The following is a 26,271-nucleotide window of genomic DNA, read 5'->3' on the forward strand; positions in this document are numbered from 1 at the left end:
TCCTGTATGGATATGTGAAATTTCACATAGCGAATGTTCGTAAAGTGGGACCAGTGTGGGCATATGAACAGGGATGTAAATTTTGCATGCCTTCATTCATACATTGCATTCATTTATGTTTATTGCAGGGGAACATTTGAGAATCTGCCCTCAGGAATATACATGCTGCACATCAGAAATGGAAGACAAGCTAAGCCAGCAAAGCAAACTGGAATTTGAGAACTTGGTGGAGGAGACAAGTCATTTTGTGCGCACAACCTTTGTGTCCAGGCACAAGAAATTTGATGGTGAGTAGCATGTTATATTTTGGTTATTCTTGGAGCCAATCTGCACAGTCATCCACGAAACTGTACATAATGTAGACAGCCTATTTCACTTCAAGAGGCAGATAAAAGATGCTGTCCCGTGGAAAATCATTTCCTGAACATACAAAACAAACATGTCACAGATAAGGCTAGGCTATTATCTTCTTTAGCATGCTAGTTTTATATGTACATGATGCTTTTAAAATAGGGCATCTAAACATTAAAATAGATTTGATTTGATCCAAACACCTGCAGTCTGAATGATACCATCCAGCAATAGATAACCATATGAGACTGTTGATCATGTGTATCACATCATAAAAGGCTCAATCAGTTAATCCATTGTACAGTCAGATTCCTTAGTTGGAATCCTCTAGTTTATCATAGGATACCACTTATTCAGAATGAATGTTAATTGTATTTTCCAGGCAATTAGATATCACATTCAGTTGTTGTCCTGCTAGGATAAGAGCGTCCTTTAAAGCTGGCATCCCTTATCTGTAATTATTCCTGTTAATCCCAATGATATGAAAGAATGGGCTGCTGAGAGATGAAAGACTTGCACACTGTTTAAAACAGCACATGGATGAAATATTAGGTCCGTCTCACTTCATATGCCATGGCCCCTTTCCCTATTTGTTTGCCTGAATGGGCACATTTACATTTTGCAAAATATAAACCATGGGTGCTGCGGGGGCTTGGTTAAACTCTTGCTGGAATATGCTGCCTAGGGTTCGCTCCAAAAACGATACTAATAAACAACCTTTATGAAGGGAAATGTCCCTCATGAGGACCATGATAGGACTACTATGGTGGATGCAGAACCCTGGCCAGAAAGTAGATAGATAGATAAACTTTATTCGCATTAGCCAATGGCCATAGCAACATAAAACAAGCAATATATACAATTAAAAAGACAACAATGGGTTAAAAGGACAATCGGATGACCAAGATTATTGTTCAGATAGTGGCCCTTAATCTCATTGCACCCTCGGAAAAAACCTAAACGATAAAACAGATCCCAAATGAGCCAGCCGGACCATCACAAACAAGATCCATCAGTTTTAAAAATGAAGGATACACCCCGCCTTGATATTCAACCTCCTACAAGAGACAGTGAGGACTCCGTTTCTGCAGAAGAACACGTTTTAATAAACCATTTCTGGTCATTGCAGCCCTTAGCTCAAAATGAAATCTTGGATAGACTAAACATACTCAGAAGCCAGAAAGTAGAAAAACAAGTCATTGTTCTACACACCTTATTCTAAAGCTATTAAGCTTTGGGGGGTTTTAAAGTTACTTTCCCCAATAGCACACAACTTTTGCCATTAATATATAAAAATGAAAGTGTTTGATTCCCAAGGGACTTATATCTCTTCCCAGGATGCATGGAGGTTGCAGTGTTGCCACCCCGAGAGAAATATCCTTTGTCAATATGACCAGAGATGCTCTTTTCTAACCGAATCTACAAGCGCAGAAAAAGATTGAATTCTCACACTTGCCTTATGACATGGTTGCTAAAGGGCAAATATTTGCCAATGTCTGTGCCCAGTGCACTTGTAGTGAGGTGACTTTAGACTTCCTTTTGTTGTGTTCCGAATCACTCCAGAGAGATTGTCGCGTCCTCCAGAGTCAAAGCAGAAGATGATTCAACAGCTTTGCAGGGGTTGAAGCACATTTTCCCTTTCTTCTGTCAGAGGGGATGAGTTCATTGTGGATATTTTCATTTTCTCCATCAAAGCATATGCTGAAATTACGTAGGAGGAAGAAAATTGTGTTGATTCATGGGAGGATGAACAATGCTACTCTAATTATGGTGAAACTTTTAGTACTCATTTCATCACATAATTGGTGTGCAGTTTTGGAAGAGCTTTTTCATGGGATATGCAGCAAATTGCAATAGATAGATGCAAAAGGTAGAAAGAGATCACCTGAATGCAGTGCCTTTTTGGTGGAAGGAAACTCAAACAGTTAGGGAAATTTACCAGCAGAGATGCCACACAGATGGCTTTTGTGCTTAGCTTCTGAATAGCCCTTATTTATTGTCTAGTACATTTCAGAATCATAGTTATTATTGTGATTGTGCTGCGGTTTTTTGGGGGGGAGGGGGGGAGCCATAGCAGAAAAGCACTCAGTGACAGCTCAGTATATTTTGCTGCCTAAAACCTAATCTGGCATTCCAAAATAGTGGTTGAAGGGTAGAAGATTCTGTTGTCTCTCTTCACCCCTTTCTCACTGCTATTAATACTTCTTCTCCAAGGTCAAGCTAACTAGTGGGGTAGGAGAGCTGAAAGTAATGCCAATATATTTCACATCTGGAAACCAATGCGCCCCTTGGGTTTCAGATAGTACATGGGTAGACAAGTCTAAAAAGCCAAGGACACAAATTTTCATGGCCCTCTAGCAGCTATGGTGGCTCATTTACCGGAATTAATGTACAGTGGTACCTTGGGTTAAGTACTCAATTCGTTCCAGAGGTCCGTTCTTAACCTGAAACTGTTCTTAACCTGAAGCACCACTTTAGCTAATGGGGCCTCCTGCTGCCGCTGCGCCACTGGAGCCCAATTTCTGTTCTTATCCTGAAGCAAAGTTCTTAACCTGAAGCACTATTTCTCGGTTAGCGGAGTGTGTAACCTGAAGCGTATGTAACCTGAAGCGTATGTAACCCGAGGTACCACTGTATTTAGTGTTAACTATGGAAGTGTATAATTGATGCTGACCAAATTAAATCTCCTGATGTATGTTTTGCTATAGGAGGCTTAATTTGGTCAAAATCGAGTGCAGTCGTACCTTGGATCCCAAACGCCTTGCGAATCGAATGTTTTGGCTCCTGAACGCCGCAACCGCGGGAGTGAGTGTTCCAGTTTGCAAACGTTCTTTGGAACCTGAACGTCTGACATGACTTCACCAGCTTCCGATTGACTGCAGAAGCTTCCTGCAGTTAATCGGAAGCCACGTCTTGGTTTCCAAACGTTTTGGAAGTCGAATGGACTTCTGGAACGGATTCTGTTCAACTTCCGAGATACCACTGTATAGACTTTCAGAGTCAACACTAAATACATTACTTCTGATTAATAAGTATTCATAGCTGCTAGAGGGCCATGTAAAATTGTTTGCGGCGCTTTTAAAACTCGTCTACCCATGTACTATCTGAAACCCAAGGAGCGCATTGGTTGCCAGGTGTGCCATTTTTTCAGCTCTCCTACCCAACTAAACAGGATTAGTAGTGGACAATCCACATCCCTTTGAATGAATGAATGAATCTTTATTTGCGTCAGCCAACGGCCATAGCAATAAAACAACAATACGATATACAAAGAATAGAAATAAAAAGTCAATTATATAAAATACATTTTAGGGTTTTGAATCAATAGTCATCCCTTTGAAATATCAGGAGAATATGCATCACTCTGCAATAGCCTTCTGGCTTCTTTGCGAAATCTGTTTCCTTGTTTATTGTAGTGAGTAGGACTTGCCGTTTTGTCCTACATAAAGTCAGGAGTAGATAGCTGATGGAGGGCTGAAGGAAGTATGAGACCAAATTACACCAGCTGCACACTCTTCTGTTGCTCTGGAGCATTTAAAGGAAGACATGTGCTCTCCAGGTTGACAGCTGGCTGCCAACCATCTATGCCACATACAGCAACAGTGAGCCACAACTTTAGAACGATTATTTATCCTCAGAATAATATCAAGCACTTCCAAATGTCCTGACATCAAGTGCCTCAAATAAAGGAGCACTGGAGCAAATCAGCTGATATTCTTTCATCCCTGAAAGTATGTATGGGACAAAGAAAGATCACAATTTGCAGAGATTTGATTCACAGTTATAGCTCTGCTTGAATTCCATGAAACGATGAGGGTCTGAACTGTTTGCCCACTGAGGAGCAACCCCTTACAGGACTGGACAAACAGTTGTGTTTATTAGTACTCAGACAACCCAAGGCATACCTCAAAACAGCTTAAGATATATTATCCTCCCAGAGTTGTCGTAATACTATCATCTCATTATCACCAATTCCCCCTGCATAGTGGCTTTGCTGAGCAGCTGTTTTGCAGCCAAGCCAATATCTTTTTAAAGTATTGCTCTATCAGCAGCTGAAACCAACCCACCAGAAGGGGTAATGCCATGAATGTTAATGACCAGGCGGTATCTGTTCACTGACATTTCTTGACTAATCCTCTGAATAACTATAGGCAAATTGCAATGAGATGTTGATTTTTATTTTTTTAAGGGGGGAAAACAGTTAAAGGAAAGCTGGTTACTGTCTTACTCTGCCATAGTAAGTGGAAAATAATTCCGCATTAAGTGGTTTCTACATCCAAGTGGCTAGCTTCTCAACGTGATACAGATGAAGTAAATTATATTGCTGTACATGTGGCTCTGAAAATGTATGCGAACAACGTAAATGCAGAAAACCAGAGGGACTAGCTTCCCAAATGTTATGAAAATGTCTTTAATTAAATCAGTCTTTTTCAACCTGTTGCCTCCAGATGTTTGTGGACTGCAACTTCCAGTATCCCTGAGCTTTAGTATTAGAATATATAAGACAAAAGCACAGTTTTTCCTCATTATCAATACAGTGGACCCTCCAGATATGAACTTAATTTGTTCTGGGGGTCCATTCGCACCCCAAAAATTACGTAAATAGAGGCGTGCTTCTGCACACGCACGCAGCATGATTGAGCGCTTCTGCGCATGTGCGTGTGGCCGTAACCCGAAGATTCGTAAGTAGAGGTATGACTGTATATCACATATATGTATCTTCCACTGGTGAATAGATGGGGAAACTGTTGTTTGCTAGCAAGACACACACAGTTTGCTACGGGTGGTGGGGAGTGTGGTCAGATGGTTTACCCAGTCCAAAAAATGGCTATAAATATAGTTCAAAACCTCATCATCTCTTCAATACCACCATACCCCCCAAAAAAACTTGTAATACAAACAAATATTTTGCTTCTGTAGAAATTGAGATTGCAAGAGGACATTTTTTTATTTGAAAACTTTATTCTACTTGAGTATGTGTGTGTAATAAGGTTTGGTTTGAATTGGAAGGTTTATAATAGATTTTGACAAGTTTAAAAGTTTTCAGATGTGTGTGTGAGAGAGGGAATTTTTTTCACGGCTTATGCACGTGATTTCTTTTAATTGAAAGGTTGATACTGGTTTTTAACCAGCGAAAAGTTGGCAGGGATGTGTGTGCAGATTGAAATAACATTTGATGAATTCTACATTCCTGGATAGAAATAAGTTTGAAAGTGACAAAAACTTCTCTCATATAGATAAATGCAGTAGAACTTCACAGCACAGTGTGTTTGTGTGACTATCCCTACTTTCTGTGTCATGCATCAATTTTGTTCCAATTTCTTTTACAAATTGAATAATTTCTTTCAAAATGTGTCAGTGTTGTCAATAATAAAAATAATACTTGCATACCCTCCAACATTCCTTCAATGGAAATAGGAACGTCCCATTCCATAATGACAATTTTACTGTTTATACCCCACACATCTTCCTGGGTTAGCCCAGCCACTCTGAGCAGCGTCTAACACGTATAAAAACATACTGTATTTTTCCGTGTATAAGACTAGGGTTTTTTTACCAAAAAAATAGGTTTAAAATTGGGACTCGTCTCATACACAGGTAGTGCTGAGGAGGTTTTCTTAATTTGGAGTCCCCCAAAATACATCTTATACAGGGAAAAATACAGTAATAAAACATTAAACATTTAAAAAAAACAACCCTTCCCTATACAGGATTGCCTTCAGATGGCTCGGGGGTCGGATAACTCCTTACCCTCCAATATTTCTCCAATGAAAATAGGGACATCCTAAGGAAAAGTGGGACATTCCAGGATCAAATCAGATACCGGGATGGCTTCTCCAAATCAGTGATATCCCTGGATAATAGGGACACTTGGAGGGTCTGTACTTGCCTTCTCCATCATGGTGCCTCCCTCATCCCTTACGCTCAATATATTTATGTCTGTAGACCCTGTGTATTCCTGTTTCTGTCATCACAAAGAAAGCGAGGTTCCAAAAGGGCAACCCCTAACATCACAGTACTTGGGGAAAAGGGAGTATGAAATGAGCCATATTTTCCTGGAAGAACTAGCTGAGTTCTCTAACCCTTCGTAGGCCTCTCTGCATGCATAGGTGTGCAGATCTGCTTCAGAAAAATGTTGCATTTCACGTAGGGTTGGGGTTTTCTGTTTTAAAATTTTATTATATTTTTATATTATCTTTGAGATTTAACACTTGCTCACAGACCATGGATAGAGGTCAGTTATTTCTTTATTTTCAGAAAGTATGCGTTCGTGTATCTTGCAGAAGTGTGAATTTCCATGGATATATATGGCATCGAAATATATATCCGATCGAAAGGTCGGCGGTTCGAATCCCCGCGGCGGGGTGCGCTCCCGCTGCTCGGTCCCAGCGCCTGCCAACCTAGCAGTTCGAAAGCACCCCCGGGTGCAAGTAGATAAATAGGGACCGCTTACTAGCGGGAAGGTAAACGGCGTTCCGTGTGCTGTGCTGGCTCGCCAGAGCAGCGATGTCACGCTGGCCACGTGACCCGGAAGTGTCTTCGGACAGCGCTGGCCCCCGGCCTATAGAGTGAGATGGGCGCAGAACCCTAGAGTCTGTCAAGACTGGCCCGTACGGGCAGGGGTACCTTTACCTTATATATGGCATATATAAAGCTGTCTTTTTATTGTTATGGTTGGTGCCCACCTGACATGCGAATGCTTCTAATGGTATCATCATAGTAGGTGCATCTAAGTCAGGTATATCAAGTTTCAGATAAAGCAAGGATTTATGGCAATTTACTGCCCCAATTTTATACAGACTCTGGTCTCAAAACTGCACAGACAGTCACATTAGTTTGAGAAGGAGAGGCAGTAAAAGCCCCATAAAACTTGTCTGATTTATAGTTCTTTGATCTTTTCTCACTGAAATATCCAAATGGCATAAACAAAATGTCTCTTTCCCATGGAAGATTCAACAATACGATAAAGGCACCAATCCGTTGGAGTATTTGTAGAATCAAGGACTACATTTAGAAAGAGTTACCTAGGAGCATCTTTTATCACAGTAAAACAGGCCTGCTTGCTGTTTATATTCTTTATGTGCAGACCTGGGTCTCAGCTAGATTGGTAAAGAAAAAGTGATTTATATGCATTGTACGTGCGATATAACATTGTGCCACCAGATGGTGCCGTGGAGTCCTGTTTTTCTCTACCTGTTTTCCCTGTTTAAATTGACAACACATTTAAATGAAACGCTTCTTTGAAACGCAGGACTTGATGTCCTTGCACAGGGCCTGTAAGACAGAGCTATTCCACCTGGCCTTCAATTTGAATTAGCCTGCTCGTCTATTCCCTTTCCCCTTTCCTCTTCTATGAAGAAACACTTTCTGGGAACCCACATTTAAATTCTTCCCTGGTCTCCTTGCTGGCCCTGTTAGGACCAACTTGGCCAGTTAGCCCTGGTGATCATTTGATGTCTGCTGACTGGGTTTTTCCCCCCTTTCTTCCCAAAATGACCCCTGAATTTTTGAATTATATTGATATTGATGCTGCATTTTATGGTTGTCTTTTATGCTGTTTTATGCTGTTTTTAAGTCGCATTTTAATCATTGTTTCATATTTGCTGTTAGCCGCCCTGAGCCTGGTTTTTAAACCAGGAAGGGTGGGGTATAAATATATTATTATTATTATTATTATTATTATTATTATTATTATTATTATTATTATGTGTCCAGTTCCAGCCCTGGATAACCTGTGACACCCAATTCAGAGTGGTTAATGATGTCCTTGTAAGTGGTAACACTGCATGCAAGTGGCATTTAGGTTGTAGCTGCACTAAGAAAATCTAAACCTATATCTAATGGAAGGTTCTCTGAGCATAATCCAGTGTTTGCCCTCTGTAGTAAAGCTTGTCATATTGCCTTCCTTAAGAAGAGCCCTACTAGATCACATCAAAGGGGACCATCAAGTCCAACAACCCGTTCTCACAGCGACCAACCAAATGCCTACAGAACGTGGGTGGTGCTGTGGTCTAAACCACTGAGCCTCTTGGGCTTGCCGATCAGAAGGTTGGTGGTTCAAATTCCCTTGAGGGAGTGAGCTCCTGTTGCTCTGTCCCAGCTCCTGCCAACCTAGCAGTTTGAAAGCATGCCAGTGCAAGTAGATAAATAGGTACCACTGTGGCGGGAAGGTAAATGGCATTTTCATGTACTGTGGCTTCTGTCACAGTGTTCCATTGTGCCCGAAGCAGTTTAGTCATGCTGGCCACATGACCCAGAAAGCTGTCTGTGGACAAATGCCGGCTCCCTCAGCCTGAAAGCGAGATGAGCACCACAAACCCATAGTTGCCTTTGACCAGACTTCCCCTTCCAGGGGGTCCTTTACCTTTACCTTTTTCCTTTCTAGGACCTGAGCAGGATTGACCTGAGTGAAACAGCTCTCTCCCCACTTGCACTTTGAAATAACTAGTATTCAGAGGCATAGTGCCTTCAACCCTGGAGGCAGAACATATCTACAGTAGCTAATAGCCATGGACAGCCTTATCCTCCATGATTTTTTTATTAATCTGATAATAACTTCCGCTGGGAAACATGACCATGCAGGACTAGCTTACAGCTCCATTCACAAATGCATATCCAGCATCCAATGGACTATAACAGAACACAGTCACCTGCAGCTGCGAAGGAGTCATTGCAGATCAAATGCTAAAAGGTAAAGGTAAAGGTACCCCTGCCCGTACGGGCCAGTCTTGACAGACTCTGGGGTTGTGCGCCCATCTCACTCAAGAGGCCGGGAGCCAGCGCTGTCTGGAGACACTTTTCCGGGTCACGTGGCCAGCGTGACGAAGCTGCATCTGGCGAGCCAGAGCAGCACACGGAAACACCGTTTACCTTCCCACTAGAAAGCGGTCCCTATTTATCTACTTGCACCCAGGGGTGCTTTCGAACTGCTAGGTTGGCAGGCGCTGGGACCGAGCAACGGGAGCGCACCCCGCCGCGGGGATTCGAACCGCCGACCATGCGATCGGCAAGTCCTAGGTGCTGAGGTTTTACCCACAGCGCCACCCGCGTCCCAGATCAAATGCTACAGGTACACAAATTTAATTAATAAATATTAAATCTCATCTCAGATACCTCACCAGAGGAAGATGCTCAGGAGGCCAAGCCTCTGACCTTGATAAAAATGGACAAAGAGTCAATTAATAAGCTTGCGGGCCAAGGTGCAGTATTCAAAAGAATTAGGGTCTGTGCCACAGAAGAATGAAGTGCAAAAGGTAGCTCCAAAAACATTAACCTTATTTGTATCTTGGCAGACAGCCATTGCTTGACTGGCATCAGAAGCTTGTTTCTTTAACTACGTGTCAGCAGGAGGTATGACCTTACAGGGTTTTCTTTCTCCTAAAGACAGATACAATTCTTTGTAGCAGACAATTTCTTATGTGTTCAGCACATGATTAACGATGGTTTTCCCATGATTATCCTGACATAGCCCTGGAAACTTCCATTCATGTTCCTGTTCACCAATAGACCGGATAGCCTTGCAACAATTAAAACAGGTTTCCTTCTCATTTTCTGTTGACACCAGGGCTGCTGGTGTGCACATTTATTTACAGCTGAGATACTGACCTGAACTCTGGATAGTATTTTACCATGAAAGGCCTAATCTGAGAAGAGATCTAGATTATTAAGACACACTGGGCTGAACATCTAAAGCTGCCTAACCTTTCTAACTGGATTAACATATTTGTTCAGTGGGTAACATGGGAAGATGACTGCTCTGCTCTCTTGATCGGCTCTGTTCTGGCATCTTTCATAATTAGAGAGAATGGCAATCTCCCTCAATTAAAATTCCCATTTATGTCCGGTTGGAAAATATACTGTCACCTATCTTAATGGGGCAGAAAGGTCACAGTCTGTAGCATATGAGGGGGTGGCTGTGAATAACCAACTTCGACTTTTAGTAGGAAGTATTAATTAAACATGGAATAACAAGTTAGCCAAAGGCATTTAAAGAGAGATTTTTCAAGCAGGACACCCAGGTTATTTATAATTTGTAAATCAGGTAATTGCAGTCTGGAATAGCATATCCCAATACTCTTATTTTTGGTGAATGACTACTTCACCACTACAAGAGAGAACTTTTATTTCAGAGGCATTGTTCTGTGAATGGCTAAATAATTTCATTTAAATTTGTGTGTAGAAACCGTGAAATAATATTTGCTAGGTATTCCAGTACTAAAAAGAACTGAAGACACACATTGGTGTCCACCCCCCAGCTGAGCCGTATTTGTCAGGTGTGGAGCTTTATTTTATTTATTTTGTAAAGTAAGCTTCTGCTTCTTGTGGAAGTTGAGAGATGAGGCACCACATGCAGAAATCTTTTGATTTATGAGAAACTAGCCTATTCCTGCCTCTTAGTGATTTTAGCCAATGACTAAAGTCATAAAATTGATTGACTTTTAGCAGAGCATATCTAGTTAATCGGACGCAGGTGGCGCTGTGGGTTAAACCACAGAGCCTAGGACATGCTGATCAGAAGGTTGGTGGTTTGAATCCCTGTGACGGGGTGAGCTCCTGTTGCTCGGTCCCTGCTCCTGCCAACCTAGCAGTTCAAAAGCACGTCAAAGTGCAAGTAGATAAATAGGTACCGCTCCGGCGGGAAGGTAAACGGCGTTTCCGTGCGCTGCTCTGGTTCGCCAGAAGCGGCTTAGTCATGCTGGCCACATGACCCGGAAGCTGTATGCCGGCTCCCTCGGCCAATAAAGCGAGATGAGCGCCGCAACCCCAGAGTTGGTCACAACTGGACCTAATGGTCAGGGGTCCCTTTACCCTTTATCTAGTTAATCAGGCAAAGGGCTGACTAGAGTGAAACACCAAGTGGAATCATCTTAATAGATGGTCCTGGTTGCGAGCAGGCCCTCAACCCGGTCCCCCCACCCTGGCGTGGGTGGAACTGTTAAGTTGTGAGTGAACATATCAGACGGCACAGCGATTCTTCAAACAGCTCTTGTTTATGCACAGGCCAGAACAGAACTGAACTGAAGGGTTTAGTCAGCCTGCATATATAGAGCTCCAGCACAACGTAACTGTAACAACTTTCTAAAACTATCCAATCACTGAACATCACTTTTGATCCCTTATTTGCATAACTATCTACAGTATCCCCCTGCTGGCCCAGGGTGAGAACTTCAGTACATAACACCAACCATCACCCTCACGCCAGGGTGGCACCCCAGGGCTATTATCCAATCTATTTGAATGGGTGATTGTGGGGAATGTATAAAAGCGGCAGCACAACGTGTGCCAAGCACCTGCTTCTCACTGCTGAACACCCGTCCACCCTCCCTTTAATTTAAGTGTCCTCTGGCCTTGCTTTGGACTTCGGTTGGCTGCCCATCTTGAGTTGGGGACCGGGTAGGAATTTTTCCATTTGGCGAATTGGCACGGGCCACTTGGCTTTTGCCTACCTCTTAGCTATCGTCACAACTTTGTAAGGTTTGGTGGTTAGGCATTGGCTTATTGTTGAGTGGGGGAGGGGAGGTCAGCATCGCCTGTCCCTCCGTTTCAAGGGTATTCTGTTAAAGGAATAAAGGGCTTGGATTTTGTCCGAAGTCTGCTTGAGAGGCTAGAGCCATGCCAGGCCTCTGGGTACACCAGGGAGATGCAGGCTGGTTCCCCTGAAGCAGTTTCCCTTTGGGTGGTTTACCCTTACAGACTTCCTGCAAAGGTGGCAGGAGTCAGATATAGTCTTTTGCCAATGCCTAAGCCAATACCGCTCTCATTCCTGTAATCAATAAAGTTCTGGCCAAAAAAATTGCCCAAAACACTTAAACAAAAATTCTGTGTCTGTGTGAATTTCTTTATGTTAATGGGGGGGGGGGTTGGCTTGAGGGTCTTGCCACGCAATTGCCTAGACTCTAGAGAAGGGACTTCCTCGGTTTATTTTTAAGCCTTTTATTTTGGGGAACTGATCGTTGTCCCACATTCTGTTATTCAGAATGTTAGTGCAGCTGTGATGGGGAGTATCATAAAAGCACAAGGTAGCAGCAAAGACAGGTGTTTATGATATTCCTAATGGGCCTTATTTCATACCAAAAAATATGATTCCCACTGCCCTCTGAGTTTGCAAATATTTAAAAACCATTAACTAATCACTCTGCTAATGCCACTGCAAAAAGCACCCATCATAGCTATTTTTCAGGAGGGGAAATTAGAGTGCTGTTATTCTGAAGTTTCGGATGGGTATTTTTTTTAGGAAAATGGAAAGATGCTGTGAATTTGACTACAGCAGCAGTGCAATTAAGTAAGAGCTGGATGGGAAAATGGGATCCAGGGAAATAATGAAGATTTCTGGGATGCTAGGTCTACCCATTGAGATATGATGGAGGGATAGACAAATACTGCAATTTTCTCAGAGGCAAATAGGAACTTTGGAGGAACAATTTTCATCAGGATCATAATGGGGAATGTGGGGAACAGGGTTGAAACTGCCCCTACACAACTGCTGTGAACTCAATTATTATCAACCCCTGCAGCTGCTTTTTGCACTCTAAGAGACTGAGCACAATAAGTGCAAAGACACATTAAACATCATGTCTAGTATGGCAGGGATCCTGTATATGGTGCATAGGCTGCCTCCAGCTTCCCAATCCTGGGCTGCAGTTGTTTTGCCATTCAACCCCAGGCCAGTAATTTCAAGCAAGAGGAAATCCTTTCCTGCAATAGCCTGCCTTCCAACATTTCGCAGATGAAAATAGGCAAATGCTTGTAATGTTCTTATTCTAATACCAAGGTTCACTGCTTGAGCTGCTGCTCCCATTATTATACATGGTTGAAGACTCGACTCCGACATATTTCATCAGTAATAGCCTCTTCTGCACTGTTTTAAGTTTGGCTTAATATATGCAAGGAAGACACGGCTATTCTATTGTAAGTGGGCTTTATTAGCCGGTAAAATGGAACGCAACGAGCTATATGGCACTTTGGTCTCCTGTTTGTGGGTTCCACCTGTTGGAGACAGGATGCATGCATCTCTTCTTTTATCAAAAATCTAACTAGAATAGCATTTATTTATTTATTACTTTGGTTCTACATCACACTGTTGACTCATGTTAAGCTTGTGGTTTAGCAAAGAAGAAGAAGAGGAGTTTGGATTTGATATTCCGCCTTTCACTCTCTTTAAGGAGTCTCAAAGCGGCTAACATTCTCCTTTCCCTTCCTCCCCCACAACAAACACTCTGTGAGGTGAGTGGGGCTGAGAGACTTCAAAGAAGTGTGACTGGCCCAAGGTCACCCAGCAGCTGCACGTGGAGGAGCGGAGACGCGAACCCGGTTCCCCAGATTACGAGACTACCGCTCTTAACCACTACACCACACTGGCTCTCAAAGGCCCCTAGATCCTCTCCACCTTATATTGGTGCAGCTGTTTTCCCCCCCTGCCTGTGTAGAATCTTACATTTGCCCCCTTTGGAATTCATTTTGTACGTTTTGGCCCAGTTCTCCAATCTGTTAAGGTCATCCTGAATCCTGATTCTGCCTTCTGTGGCATTAGCTACCCCTCCCAGTCATCAACACCCAATTTTATTTTTCTAGAAAAAGGAATGCTGGAATTCACCATGAACATCTCCCTTGTTCTCTTATAATGACAATGGCACCCACCTGAGAGGTGATAGAACTCAGTTCTGGTGAGTTTCCACTGGGGGGGAAAAACCCATGTCAACATCAGTGGTTTGCGCATGGATGGCAGTAGTTGGAGCAGGCAGATGGGTCCCCTGGTCACAGTCTTCTCCTCTATGGCAAAAGCATTAGTGCTTCCATCTCTGTTTATAGCAATTATTTCTAAATGTGCCTCTATGCATATAAATTAGCACATGCAATTTTTATGCTAATCTGTCTCCTCTTATTTAGTGATGGGGCCATTCTGTCTATCGCCCTAAGTGTAGGGAAACGGAAGCCTACAGAATGGCAAGTCAAACAACTGATGCCAATGAACTTGAAAAAATTGATTCTCAAAGGCACAAAAGTGTAGCGATTAACCAGGAATAGGGACAAGAAAATAGGTTCTGTGTGTGGTAAGCAGGAACTGTTTGAGCATATAAGAAAGAACTTTGTATAAGCCACATACTTAACATTTTCCCCAAATTGAAAACCATCTTTCATTCAATAAAAGCACACAGTTCAGATCACAATAAAAAGTCAATAAAAACAATAAAACCACCAAGCACTAATGTTATAAAAGGCAGAACTCTTACAGAAACACTGTGGAAGGCGGGGGGGATGTAGCTTGGACTAGTACCTAGAAACTAAAAATAAATCTGTGGAGGTCTGATAATCCCTATACCACTTTCAACTGTATAGTAAGCTCTTGTGGCATTCAAAGTATGTTAAAAGATACCAGATAACTGGGCTAGTAAACCGCTTTAGTGCAGGTGGAAATTCATGATTAAATGTTCCTTCATTTAAAAAACAACAGCAACACATGTAAAGGCAGCATGTTAGGGACCTTTTAAGTGATAAACAGTCAAGGACTTTTTGTATAGAGAACATTAAGGCACACAGATTCTAATGTACAGTGTGAACTGTGAAGTGAAAAATGCAAGTTTACCACTTTGCAGTTGTTGGGGAAGTGAATGAGCCTGCTCATGGATACTGATGTATCACATTATTATTATTTGCCTCTGTTTGCTTTTTCCAAAATCTTTTAAATAAATATTGGTCACTTCCAAATGACCAGTTGGATGAGTATTCATCCTTATTTGTTGGTGGAGAGATTAGGCAACATTGTGTTCTAGGAGTTAGCCCATACTTTCCACTGCATTTCCCACCAAATTCATCACAAATAGTCTAAATCCATTTCAGGGGCCTAAACCGGCCCGCCGGTCAGTTTAATCTGGCCCCTGTGGCAGTTTATTTCCTGGGGTAAAATCCTAAAAAAAAAAAAAAAAAAAACCCTCAACAACTTCAACCCTAAAAAACCCTCAGCAACTTCAATTCTCAAAAAATCACCACTGGTTAGGGGAAGTGGGCTTGTTTTGTGAGAGCTCCAGACTATCTTTCATTGTGCAACCTGAATTTGCTGGGATGTGAATGACTCCCACCAGAAAAATAGTGACAGTCTGGAAGCGTTAATCATCTTTCCAAAGTGCAATGTCTTCATTTCTCTGCATCCTTTCCCCCATTGTATTTCTGGTATCCCTGTCACCTCTCTTGATTTTCTTTTCTTTTTTTGGGGGGGGAGGGGGTTCCAATTTAGTTAATGTGATGTTTTAATCTTGCTTATGGATTATCTTAACATAAAGCATCTACTATTCATTTAGGATTTGCTTCTAACAATAAAGCATCACTATTCATTTGGGCTATGCTTCTAACAGAATTCATGAAAGTGCTGATAGTCTGCCATAACCTATTTCCTCTCATTGCCATCCACAAATATTTTCAAACAAACATGTTCTGTATACATTACAACGAAACCTCAATAGATCTTTGAACTTTACGTTTATCACCAATTAATGTAGGAATGTTGTCAGGGAGAGCTGGCACTATTATCACATATCAGTATTTCAATTTTCAAACCCTTTTCAAATCTCCAGGAAAAAATGTACCATGGTTTGTTGTGGTGATTGTTAAATTTAACTGGGTATCACTGTTTATGCCTTTGGTTAGCCAATCCAAGCTGGCTCTTATTTTCTCCATGTTAATATGTCGGTCTTGTTGGATTGTAGTTTTTGGCTGCTTTTATGGCGACCCTTTATCCTTCAGGAATCTTAAGTTTGTTTCAGTTAAAGCCTAGTGCAGATGTACGTAGTTCTCCCAATCTTCTAACAATTGTTGGGATATTGGCAGCATATTACATGCTCCATCCCTCTATTTTACATCCTTCCTCCCCTTTATGGGGTTTTCATTGGATCTATGCATAGACAGCACAAACATTGGTGCAAATACAGTGCTGGATGTGGGTGGCATTGTGGGTTAAACCACAGAGCCTAGGACTTGCCGATCAGAAGGTTGGAGGTTCGAATCCCCACGATGGGGTGAGCTCCCGTTGCTCGGTCCCTGCTCCTGCCAACCTAGCAGTTCGAAAGCATATCAAAGTGCAAGTAGATAAATAGGTGTCGCTCCGGCAGGAAGGTAAACGGTGTTTCTGTGTGCTGCTCTGGTTCACCAGAAGCGGCTTAGTCATTCTGGCCACATGACCTGGAAGCTGTATGCTGGCTCCCTCGGCCAGTAAAATGAGATAAGCGCCGCAACCCCAGAGTCGGCCACGACTGGACCTAATAGTCAGGGGTCTCTTTACCTTTACTTTACCCATGGTTAGTTTTGAAAAGGGAAGGTGGGGGGAATTCACATTTTGTGGGATGATGAAGAAGAAGGTGAAAAGACCAACAACGAGCCTAGGTGTGGAGCTTTCATAGTGCAAAATATTTACTTATGGAACAGAAAGGAGGACTTGCTTATAAAATTAGTTCTGTGTCTGTCATGGAAAGTTGGTAATTCAGTTGGGTTTAACTGTAGGCATGTTTGATAACTTGCGAATCTACAGCTAACTCCCTGCCTTCCCGAGTAAGAAAGACTGCATGTTGGTTTGCCTTTATATTGCCCCTGTACAATATCCCAAAGTAGGTTCTGCCAAAGTGGCTGTTTCCTAGCCCCTTCGATCCTTTAGCTTACTTGCATTATATACACATGGGGTCTCTTTTAATGCATTGAATTGTTTGCACAGTGTCACCCATTTGTGAAGGCTAATGAGTTTGTCATGGTCCTTTGGAGTCCAGGGTGGAATCTACACACACATAAAAAAAAAAATTGAAAATATGTTTTTTAAAACTGTTTTTAAAAATCACATTGAATTTTCCATCTAGCATCACATTGTATATTGCACTTAAAACACATGCAATACATTTTATTTGCAGCTGTATAGCTGAGTCCCTGGCTATTTTGTCTGCCAGGATTTTGATTCCTGATTCAGCTGTTGATACCTAAAATAGATTTCGGCAGTATGTGAGAGATTACTGTCTATTACAGGACAATTCTTCAGTATTAGAACCAGCATTTTCATTGTTTCTTTAATGGGTTGTGGGGTTCCAGAGTAAGGAGATGAGTAAGAATACCGTGAAGGACTTGAGAAGCATCAAGGAACCAAATTGCAAATGAAATTGTTGTGGTAACAGTTCCTGGGTAGTGCTTAAAAGAAAAGTATACATTTTCATCATTTTTAAAATGCCCATATATTTTTGCTTTACACTTCTGGACCTGCAAGACCTGGCTAGTATTAAGCCCTTTGAGTAAAGTGCTTAGTTCTCTGACTCCTGTGCTATCTAAAATCTCCAGTCTCAGTCTTTGGTATACCAAGATTCAGTATGTCATCGCAGAGGTTTTCCCTGTGAAATATTTGTGGACAGAATACCAAAATAAATACTCCCATGTCCTTTACAAAGCTATTGCTGGCAGATAGCTTATTACTTGGAATGATTGATTTGTACTTTGCCCTTTTCCATTCAATGTGTAATCTGTTTGTTTTATGCCTCTGGAACATGGTGCTGTTTATCACAGAATGGTAGAAGTGTCCATCTGCTAGCTTTTAAAACATATTTTAAACATCCTGCTGATGGGAGCCAGGCAGTTGTCCCTGTTTACAATTAATTCAGGGTGTCTGTGTAAAACGCTCCTAGACATAACACTGGGGGAAGGAAGGATACATCATTTCAGAAGGGAAAGTCACATATTCACAGAACATATTAATGAATGCCACATGTATTGATAAACAGTTGGTCAGTTTCAACAAAGTGGACTTTGTCCAATTCTTTTGTTGTTAGGTTTTTTTTTTACAGTATTTGCAATGATGTATAAGGTTTGATTCAGACTTCTTTTATACTCAGGGGATGCTTCTGCTGTTAGAGGGGGGAAAGATCCCCCCCCCCAGTATTCCACTGGATATCTTAGCACCATCGCCCACACTTTTCCAGTGGACTGGAGGATCCCTGTGTGGGAAGAAGCATCGGGGGCAGCAGAGAAATAAGAATATGATTATTATAATAATTTATTATTTATTCCCCAGCCACTCTGGGCAGTTTCCAACAAAACACTAAAATATAATAACCTATTAAACATTAAAAGCTTCCCTAAACAGGGCTGCCTTCAGATGTCTTCTAAAAGTTTGGTAGTTATTTTTCGCTTTGACATCTGTTGGGAGGGCATTCCACAGGGCGGGTGCCACTACCAAGAAGGCCCTCTGCCTGGTTCCCTGTAACTTGGCTTCTCACAATGAGGGAACCGCCAGAAGGCCCTCGGCGCTGGACCTCAGTGTTCGGACAGAATGATGGAGGTGGAGACGCTCCTTCAGGTATACTGGACCGAGGCTGTTTAGGGCTTTAAAGGTCAGCACCAACACTTTGAATTGTGCTCGGAAACGTACTGGGAGCCAGTGTAGGTCTTTCAAGACCAGTGTTATATGGTCTTGGCGGGCGCTCCCAGTCACCAGTCTAGCTGCCGCATTCTGGATTAGTTGTAGTTTCCGGGTCACCTTCAAAGGTAGTCCCACATAGAGCTCATTGCAGAAGATATATGTTACCTCTCCTCTGACTTCAGTGCCACTCCACCGGATCAATACCCTTTGACAGATGGAAGATTCTTTACATCGATAGAAACTGAAGTCTGAATCCAACCTATGTATGGTTATAGGTTGGTTCCTGAACGGCTTAGTTGATGAACAAATCGGCTCCTGGACACCGCAAACCTGGAAGTAAGTGTTCCGGTTTGTGAACGTTTTTTGGAGGCTGAACGTCCGTTTCGGCTGTCAGCATTCTTTCTGGGGCCAATCAGCCATTCAGAAGCCGCGCCTTGGTTATCAAACATTTTGAAAGTTGAATGGACTTCCAGAATGGATTGAGTTTGAAAACCAAGGTACCACTGTATTTCTATTTTAAATGAGATGGCGGGTGATGGTTGTACAACTCCCAAACCGTAACAAACTTGGGGATTTTTTTGTTGGCCTAGTTTTAGTAGGGGAACTGAAATCTGGATCCAAAGAAGTGTTGCAGATAACTTATTGTGCCATATCCACAGTATTTAACATTTCAGTGATATGTTGCTTTAAGATGTAAAAACAGTGCACATTAAACTCAGCTGTTCATTGTACAGCACAGTTCCTGCTGCTGTCTTAGTACATTTTGTAAAGTTTTTCACAATAGCATTCTCTTAACTGTGTTAGGCCTCTACATTATCCAAACTGGAGTTCTCTTTATTGTGTTGGTATATGCAAACCACATACTATTAATACCGCAAGCAGTTGCAATCTATCCAGGTGGCTGAAATCCTGTGTGCAAAGTGGGACCTTCAGTAACTGGTTGGAGCCATACAGAGGTGCAAAGGTGCAGCAGTGAATTATATCTAGATTTCCATAGTAGAGCTGGTGCTCTGTCCCAGCTCCTGCCAACCTAGCAGTTCGAAAGCATGCCAGTGCAAGTAGATAAATAGGTACCGCTGCAGCGGGAAGGTAAACAGCATTTTTGTGTGTTCTGGTTTCCGTCACGGTGTTCTGTTGCTCCAGAAGTAGTTTAGACCTGCTGGCCACATGACCTGGAAAGCTGTCTGTGGACAAACGCCGTCTCCCTCAGCCTGAAAGCAAGATGAGAGCCCCAACCCCATAGTCGCCTTTGACTGGACTTAACCGTCCAGGGGTCCTTTACCTTTACCTTTATGGAAGAATATGGCTTGCTTCTAGGAACACAGCTTCTTCTTCAAAAAACAAAACAAAACAAAACAATAAACAAAAAACGCCAGCATCCTTATATCCCAGATTATCACTGTGCTTATCAGGAGGGACACTGTCAGTTCTCCCCCATATTTCATTGTATTTTTACAGTGTTTCATTGTATTTTTATATTCTGTTGGAAGTCGCCCACAGTGGCTGGGGCAACCCAGTCAGAGGGTCGGGTACCAATCAATCAACCATTATTATTATTATTATTATTATTATTATTATTATTATTATTATTATTTTCAGGAGCCCAACTGACTTCAATTTGAGATCCCATCTTAATACATTTGAGAACTTATGTATGCTCCCACTGAGCACTTACTATCCTTTTCTTACATTCATATCTTCATCCGTTGATCAGGCCGATTCACTTGATCATGTTTACGAAGTGATGATCAGGCAGATCAGCTTTGTGAAAAGAATATCAAAGGTCAACTGTCATGGACAGAGCTTCCTAATCATTTATATGCCAAAGCTGCCAATGGCTGCAAGCTTATTAATTAGAAAGTTTATCATTTGACACACTTGATAAATAACACATTGACTGAGTGTTTGTTTGTATTGAGCGACTGCTTATGTTTCTGATTTTTAATATACCAGGGGAAAAGATCAATATTTGGAATATGTTACGGACACACAGCAATACACCTTGCAAAGTTACTGTTTCCAAGCATTCATCAAATCTTGAATGCTTCTGTCAGATTGAGCTCTCATGTGCAATAACAAAGTTATCTGCTTTGGGGCTGGCATTTGATCATCGGAAGTCAGAACACCACATACTTTCAAATTCACTGAATATTAAGAAATGAAAATGGAGAACTGTAATAAATCTTTATCCAGCAATGAATTTTTTCCCCTGGGACCTTAGTAACTCTTCTGGAAAAGTTTTAATTTGTTTACCCTGCATCAAAGTTGCTGCATGGCTCAGGGTATCTCTCCATCCTTTTCATGCATAACATTGAAAATTAATTGTCTGATTTAATGATCTAATAATCAGAAAAACCCCTAAGATTTAATGTGGAGCTGAGACAGAATTCTTCCCAGTCAACAAACTCTGTCTTTCCCAGATGCACAATTGGGTTAGGTTCAGGGTTAGGCTTCCATTTTAATCTTGGGATTCAAATTTCATTTACGATTAATCAACAACGCAGGTAATCTGTTTCTGGGGAAAGTGTGATTTTTTTTGGGGGGGGGGATGAGATTATGGTTTCTTAGCATAGTGTTTCCTGAATGACTTGCAACAAACTGGCTATGAAGTTATGCTATTGTATTATTGTTTGTGTGATGGTTGATGGTCAGTTTTCCTCCATTTCCCCATTTTTCTTAAAATCCTGGGAAGCTTGAGTGATTTTGTTCATTTGTGGTTGTATTGTTATGGTTTCTCTCAGTAGGTTCCAGCGGATGCAAGTTACCCCAGGCAGACTTATACCTCAGTCCTAATCACATTTACTTGGACATAAGTTCTGCTGGATCTACTGGGACTTTTCTTGCAAGAAAATCTGATTACAGTCTGAGTCTTTTGACTTAGACCTCTTGAGGTGAAACAGTGACAGGAATTTAACTCACGACAGCTGCCTCCAGCACAAAGCAAACTTCAGAGAATTCTGTTAGAAACCACATGGCCCCTATGACAAAATCCCTGCCTCTCTTCTGTGTTTTTTTATATATACATTATCTCAACACATGTAGGATTTAAAAACAGAAATAAAGTGCTTTTGAATTTTGAAAAGGAAAAAAAGAATATGGAAACAATGTTCTCTTTGGTTAGAGTAGTTCATAATTGGGAATCTAGTTCAGATTTGATTACAGTGGGCTTTGTCTTTCATGAGATGTTTTTGAACTAATGTTTTCTTTGCTGTTCTCATTTCAAAAGAGGCAATTTGCTGAGTTAAAAAGTCAGAATCTGCATTTAAATGGAATGCTTTCTACACCACCACTGGAAAATTTCATTTCTGTGTGGAAGGATTATGCAGTTCCACACACTTCCTAATTCTGAATCAAGTATAAAGTAGAACGGTTTGTATTTAAATGCAGATTTTTTAAAAAAATATGAATACCAACTTCATTTGACAGCAATGTGTTGAGGTTGTTTGCATTTTGTTTTTGTTTTCTATACTTAGATTACTTTTAAATATTTATTTTAATTCAAGTTTCGCTTGTGCAGTTTGTTTATTTCTTTAGAGCAGACTTATCAAACAGGTCTTCAGAGCTTCAGTGTTAATATCTGCTTATAAATAACATTCATTTGTCAGACTGGCTTTATTATGCTAAAAACAATACATTTGTTTTGTCGAAAGCACTTCTATTTCTTGCACAGAACCAGTCCCAAGAAGAGCATTGTTAGGGGCACACTGGCAAGGACCAGAGTCAAAATTCAGTGTCCTGAAAACTATTGGAAGGACCTCAGAGCACAGGTGCACAGAACGAAAAAGGCCGAAGGGTTTTGAGAAGACAGTTCTCAATTTAAAGCACTATCCATTCCTTTTCTCTTCTCTGCCCCCCCCCCCCGCCAAAGTTGGCAGTTTTATTAGAGGATCCCAGGCCCCATTTGTTCATTATTTTATGTATTTATAATCTACACTTTCAATTTAAAAAAAATATCAAGGCAGTATACAACATATAAGAATAAAATCAATAAAAGGCACTGTTATGGTTTCTAAGGGGTTGCTTGTGTGCAAGTAGGCAACTATTTCCCTGGCTGGGTGCAAACACCTGGCTGGGTTGCCAAAGCAAACTTTATCTGTCCGGACGCCACTCGCCCGTGGCTGACTCAGTCGCTGGCAGAATCCGTGAGTGGCCGTTTCTTGAACTTCTTCCAGCAAAGAAGCTCTTTGACGCCTAGTCTCCTCCTACCCTCTCTGCGCGAAAGCCTTCTGCGCAAGGAGGGCATGGGCAACGGAGAACCCCTACTCTCCCCGCTGGTCCCAGGCAAGGAGTCATGGGACCGCCTCGCCGCTTCCCCCATCTGCCCCCCTTCTCCGCTGGTGCTACGCTGATTCTCTTCCCCAGAAGATGGGCTGCTTCTCCCGATCCCTGGACGCTCTCTCGAATCCCTCTGGCTTTTGCTCTCTCCCTCCGGCACTGATGGCAGTTCCCTGACAGGCACCTACAAAAATGCCATTAAAAATCAATAAATCCTGATTGGTTAAAAAGAGAAAAGGCAAACCAGCTGGACTTGGGGAGAAGCACTCCTTGCCACAGAGGTGACTTGGACCTTTAGTGACAAAGAGAGATCGTGGAGTCCACCCCAAATGTGTACCTCCTCCTTTTGGAAGGAGTGCAACCCAGAAGAAGGGGAAATGGGGGGGGGGGACACAGGAAAAGTAAAAAATCACTCCACCCCGGGCTTTCACATCTCTAACACTGCTCCACATAACCAGTATAATGTTTAAAAAGCACTTTATATGCCCCTTCCTCCATTTCCCTCCCTTCTTGCTCTGAGTGAGACATTTGTTCTTTGTCGGTGTTACTTTTTCAAAAGGGGTTGCACAAGTCAGCTGCTTTGACTAAAATGTTCTTTCTCCTGAAAGATTATTACCTCATGACCATTTATGGTGCCACCTGAATGAGGATTTAATTTATGGTGCCACCTGAATGAGGATTTAATTCTTAACTCTATGTTAATGGGGGGGGGTGATTAAAGGCAGTCTAAAGGTCATATTAAGGACATGCAGTCATACCTTGGTTCTCGAACGCCTTGGGACTCGCAAGTTTTGGCTCCTGAATGCCGCAAACCCGGAAGTAAGTGTTCCGGTTGGCGAACGTTTTGGGAAGCCAAACGTCTTACATGACTTCCCCTTGACTGCAGGAAGCTCCTGCAGCCAATCGGAAGCTGCACTTTGGTTTTCAAACTGTTTCAGGAGTCGAATGGACTCCCAGAATGGATTATGTCTGAAAACCAAGGTACCACTGTATAGCATTTTAAAGGTGTGACCTCAGCATGGAGACAAATGGGCAGGCAGTGCAGATAGTAAAAAGCAGTATCAGGGCCCCTGTGCTCTGAGGTCCTTCCAATAGTTTTCAGGACACTTTTGAAGGCTGGGGCGCTCCATTGTTTTAATCAAGAACAATCCTCTCCCACCCGGTAACCTCATAATGTTACAAAGCCTTAAGCGTTGCTTAAGTTTTTCCCTCCATGAAAGAGTCAAGAAGGCAACCGTTTCTCTTAAACAGGGAGGGAGAGGAGAGCGTGTCTCAAAATAGGAGAACGTCTTAGCACAGCACCAGTTTTCAACTTTGCCTCAATTACTTACAAGCCCTGTTGAGTTTCCTGAGCTCTATTGGACCACCAAACTCTTTCAAAACTGGACTATTGGGAACAAGTCCCTGATGAAATAATTGTCCTGTTTTTGGAAGGCTAGTGTGTGACGCAGCTCCTCGTTTTAATTTACCTACTTATCTTCGTCTACATAGGCAGTCCAGGGGTGCAGCATGAGAAACTACTGCAAAATGATTATCCTTTTGCACAGTCTGCATGGCTGGGAGCTAGTGGTCCAATCCCTGTCTCACAGGTTGCATTCAACAAAGAACCAACAGGGTCATACACTCTTGTCTTTTGCACAGTTACAGTTCATCTACCATGACCACAGGCAACGCGATTGCAAACTCTGTCCGGGAGCCATGTTGAAACTAATCCAAGTAATCAATTTCAATTTCATCCAGAGCTATGCCACCACCCACTCTACCACCTTAGGCTATAACTAGCCCGTTAGATACAGGTCTATATAATTACCTAACACTCTAATCAATTCCATAATAAATGATGGTGAAGGAAGACTCTTTAAATGGACATGTGCCAAGTGCCTCTTAAAGGGCTGGTGTCCATTGCCCTTCATGCAAAGAGGCATTCACAACCACTATAAACACAATTAGCAGTCTTCCTTGATAGGCCATTAACAACTAGGATGGGCAAGGATCTAAAAGCTGAGCCCTGAAATCTGAGAAAGGGGAAAGTGCTGATGGGGACAGTTAGGAAGGAAGATATGTGTGAGAAATCGATTCCATTTCTGTTTCTTTCCCTTAAAAGGGGTGTATTTGCTGTTTACACTTAGCTCATGTTCATGAGTTTACACTCATGACGGATTTCCAGGGAACAACTAACGAGCTTTTAATTAGAGACAGCATGAGAATGCCAGGGAAATTTCATTGTCTTGTTAGTTCTTCCAAAAGGCTACCTTTAGGTAAAATCACACCAATTACTCTGTTTATCTATCATCTCTTCTGAATCAGCATCAGGGCAGTTAATGGTAGTGGCTGTACTGCTTGTGGCTATCATGAAATTTGAATACATAACCATGGCCCAAGCATACCTGTGACAGTTGCTTGTAGTCACAGCAGCTCCACATGTTCATTTCATACCACTTTGTGACTTCTTTCATCAGTTTCCTCCCGCATCAGCTACATATTTTAAGTGGCTGTTTAGTGTTATTCAGAGACTACGGAAATAATGCGTCCATTAACATTAATCTCGATGACATCACGCAGAGCTAGTTAGAACACTGGAAGGAGGATAAAGCACTTTTGGCCTTAAGGACTTCTAAAATGAGAATAATTTATTCTCAGTCATCTTCTGTGAAATAGAACCTTGCTGTTACTAATGTAAAAACCTGCTGCTAAATGTTTAGATTGCGCATATTAGCTGGTTGGTGGTTGAATCCTTGCCATTGAGTTGCCAAACACTGGAATAATTAATTTCTCAAGGAAAATCAAATGATGGTGTATACCTTTCGGATTTGTGGCTGTGATTTGTAGGCAGCGCGGAACATACTCACAGGTGCAATTAAACCTGCCATGGTACATCATAGCATAATTGATGGAAAACAGAGATATTTCCATTAATAAGCACTGAAACTTTATGTGCAAATTCTTTGCAGCTGACAAATGTTTACATCAGTATATTTTCCATATGAGTAGATTTGTCAGCCTGTCACAGCAAAAGCAAACCAATAATTTGGTGGCACTATAAGAATTTACATATTTAGCAAGGCATTGGCAACCATGGACCAGAGTTATTAAGCTGCCAGAGGATTTTCGTATATCAGTATATGCTACCTAAACAAAACCATAACGTATTGAATTTTACCTACATATGATTCACAACATTCCCATGCCCAGCAGAAGGCACTTTACTGCCTGAGATGAGTGAAAAGATGTGATCCTCTCTCAATTGCATGTACAGAAGTGTA

At 41.9% G+C, this 26,271-nt stretch overlaps 1 protein-coding gene across 2 annotated transcripts in view; it reads left to right on the forward strand.

The window, feature by feature from the left end:
* The window catches only part of GPC6 (glypican 6), a 796,760-nt gene that overhangs the window by 229,779 nt on the left and 540,710 nt on the right, over positions 1 to 26,271 (forward strand). For both annotated transcript variants that reach the window (XM_028728291.2, XM_028728294.2), the window contains exon 2: positions 129 to 287. In XM_028728291.2, coding sequence (XP_028584124.2) covers positions 129 to 287 — 159 coding nt within the window. The remainder of the gene's footprint in view (positions 1 to 128; positions 288 to 26,271) is intronic.

The sequence above is a fragment of the Podarcis muralis genome, chromosome 4, assembly GCF_964188315.1.
Source record: "Podarcis muralis chromosome 4, rPodMur119.hap1.1, whole genome shotgun sequence".
NCBI lineage: Eukaryota > Metazoa > Chordata > Lepidosauria > Squamata > Lacertidae > Podarcis > Podarcis muralis.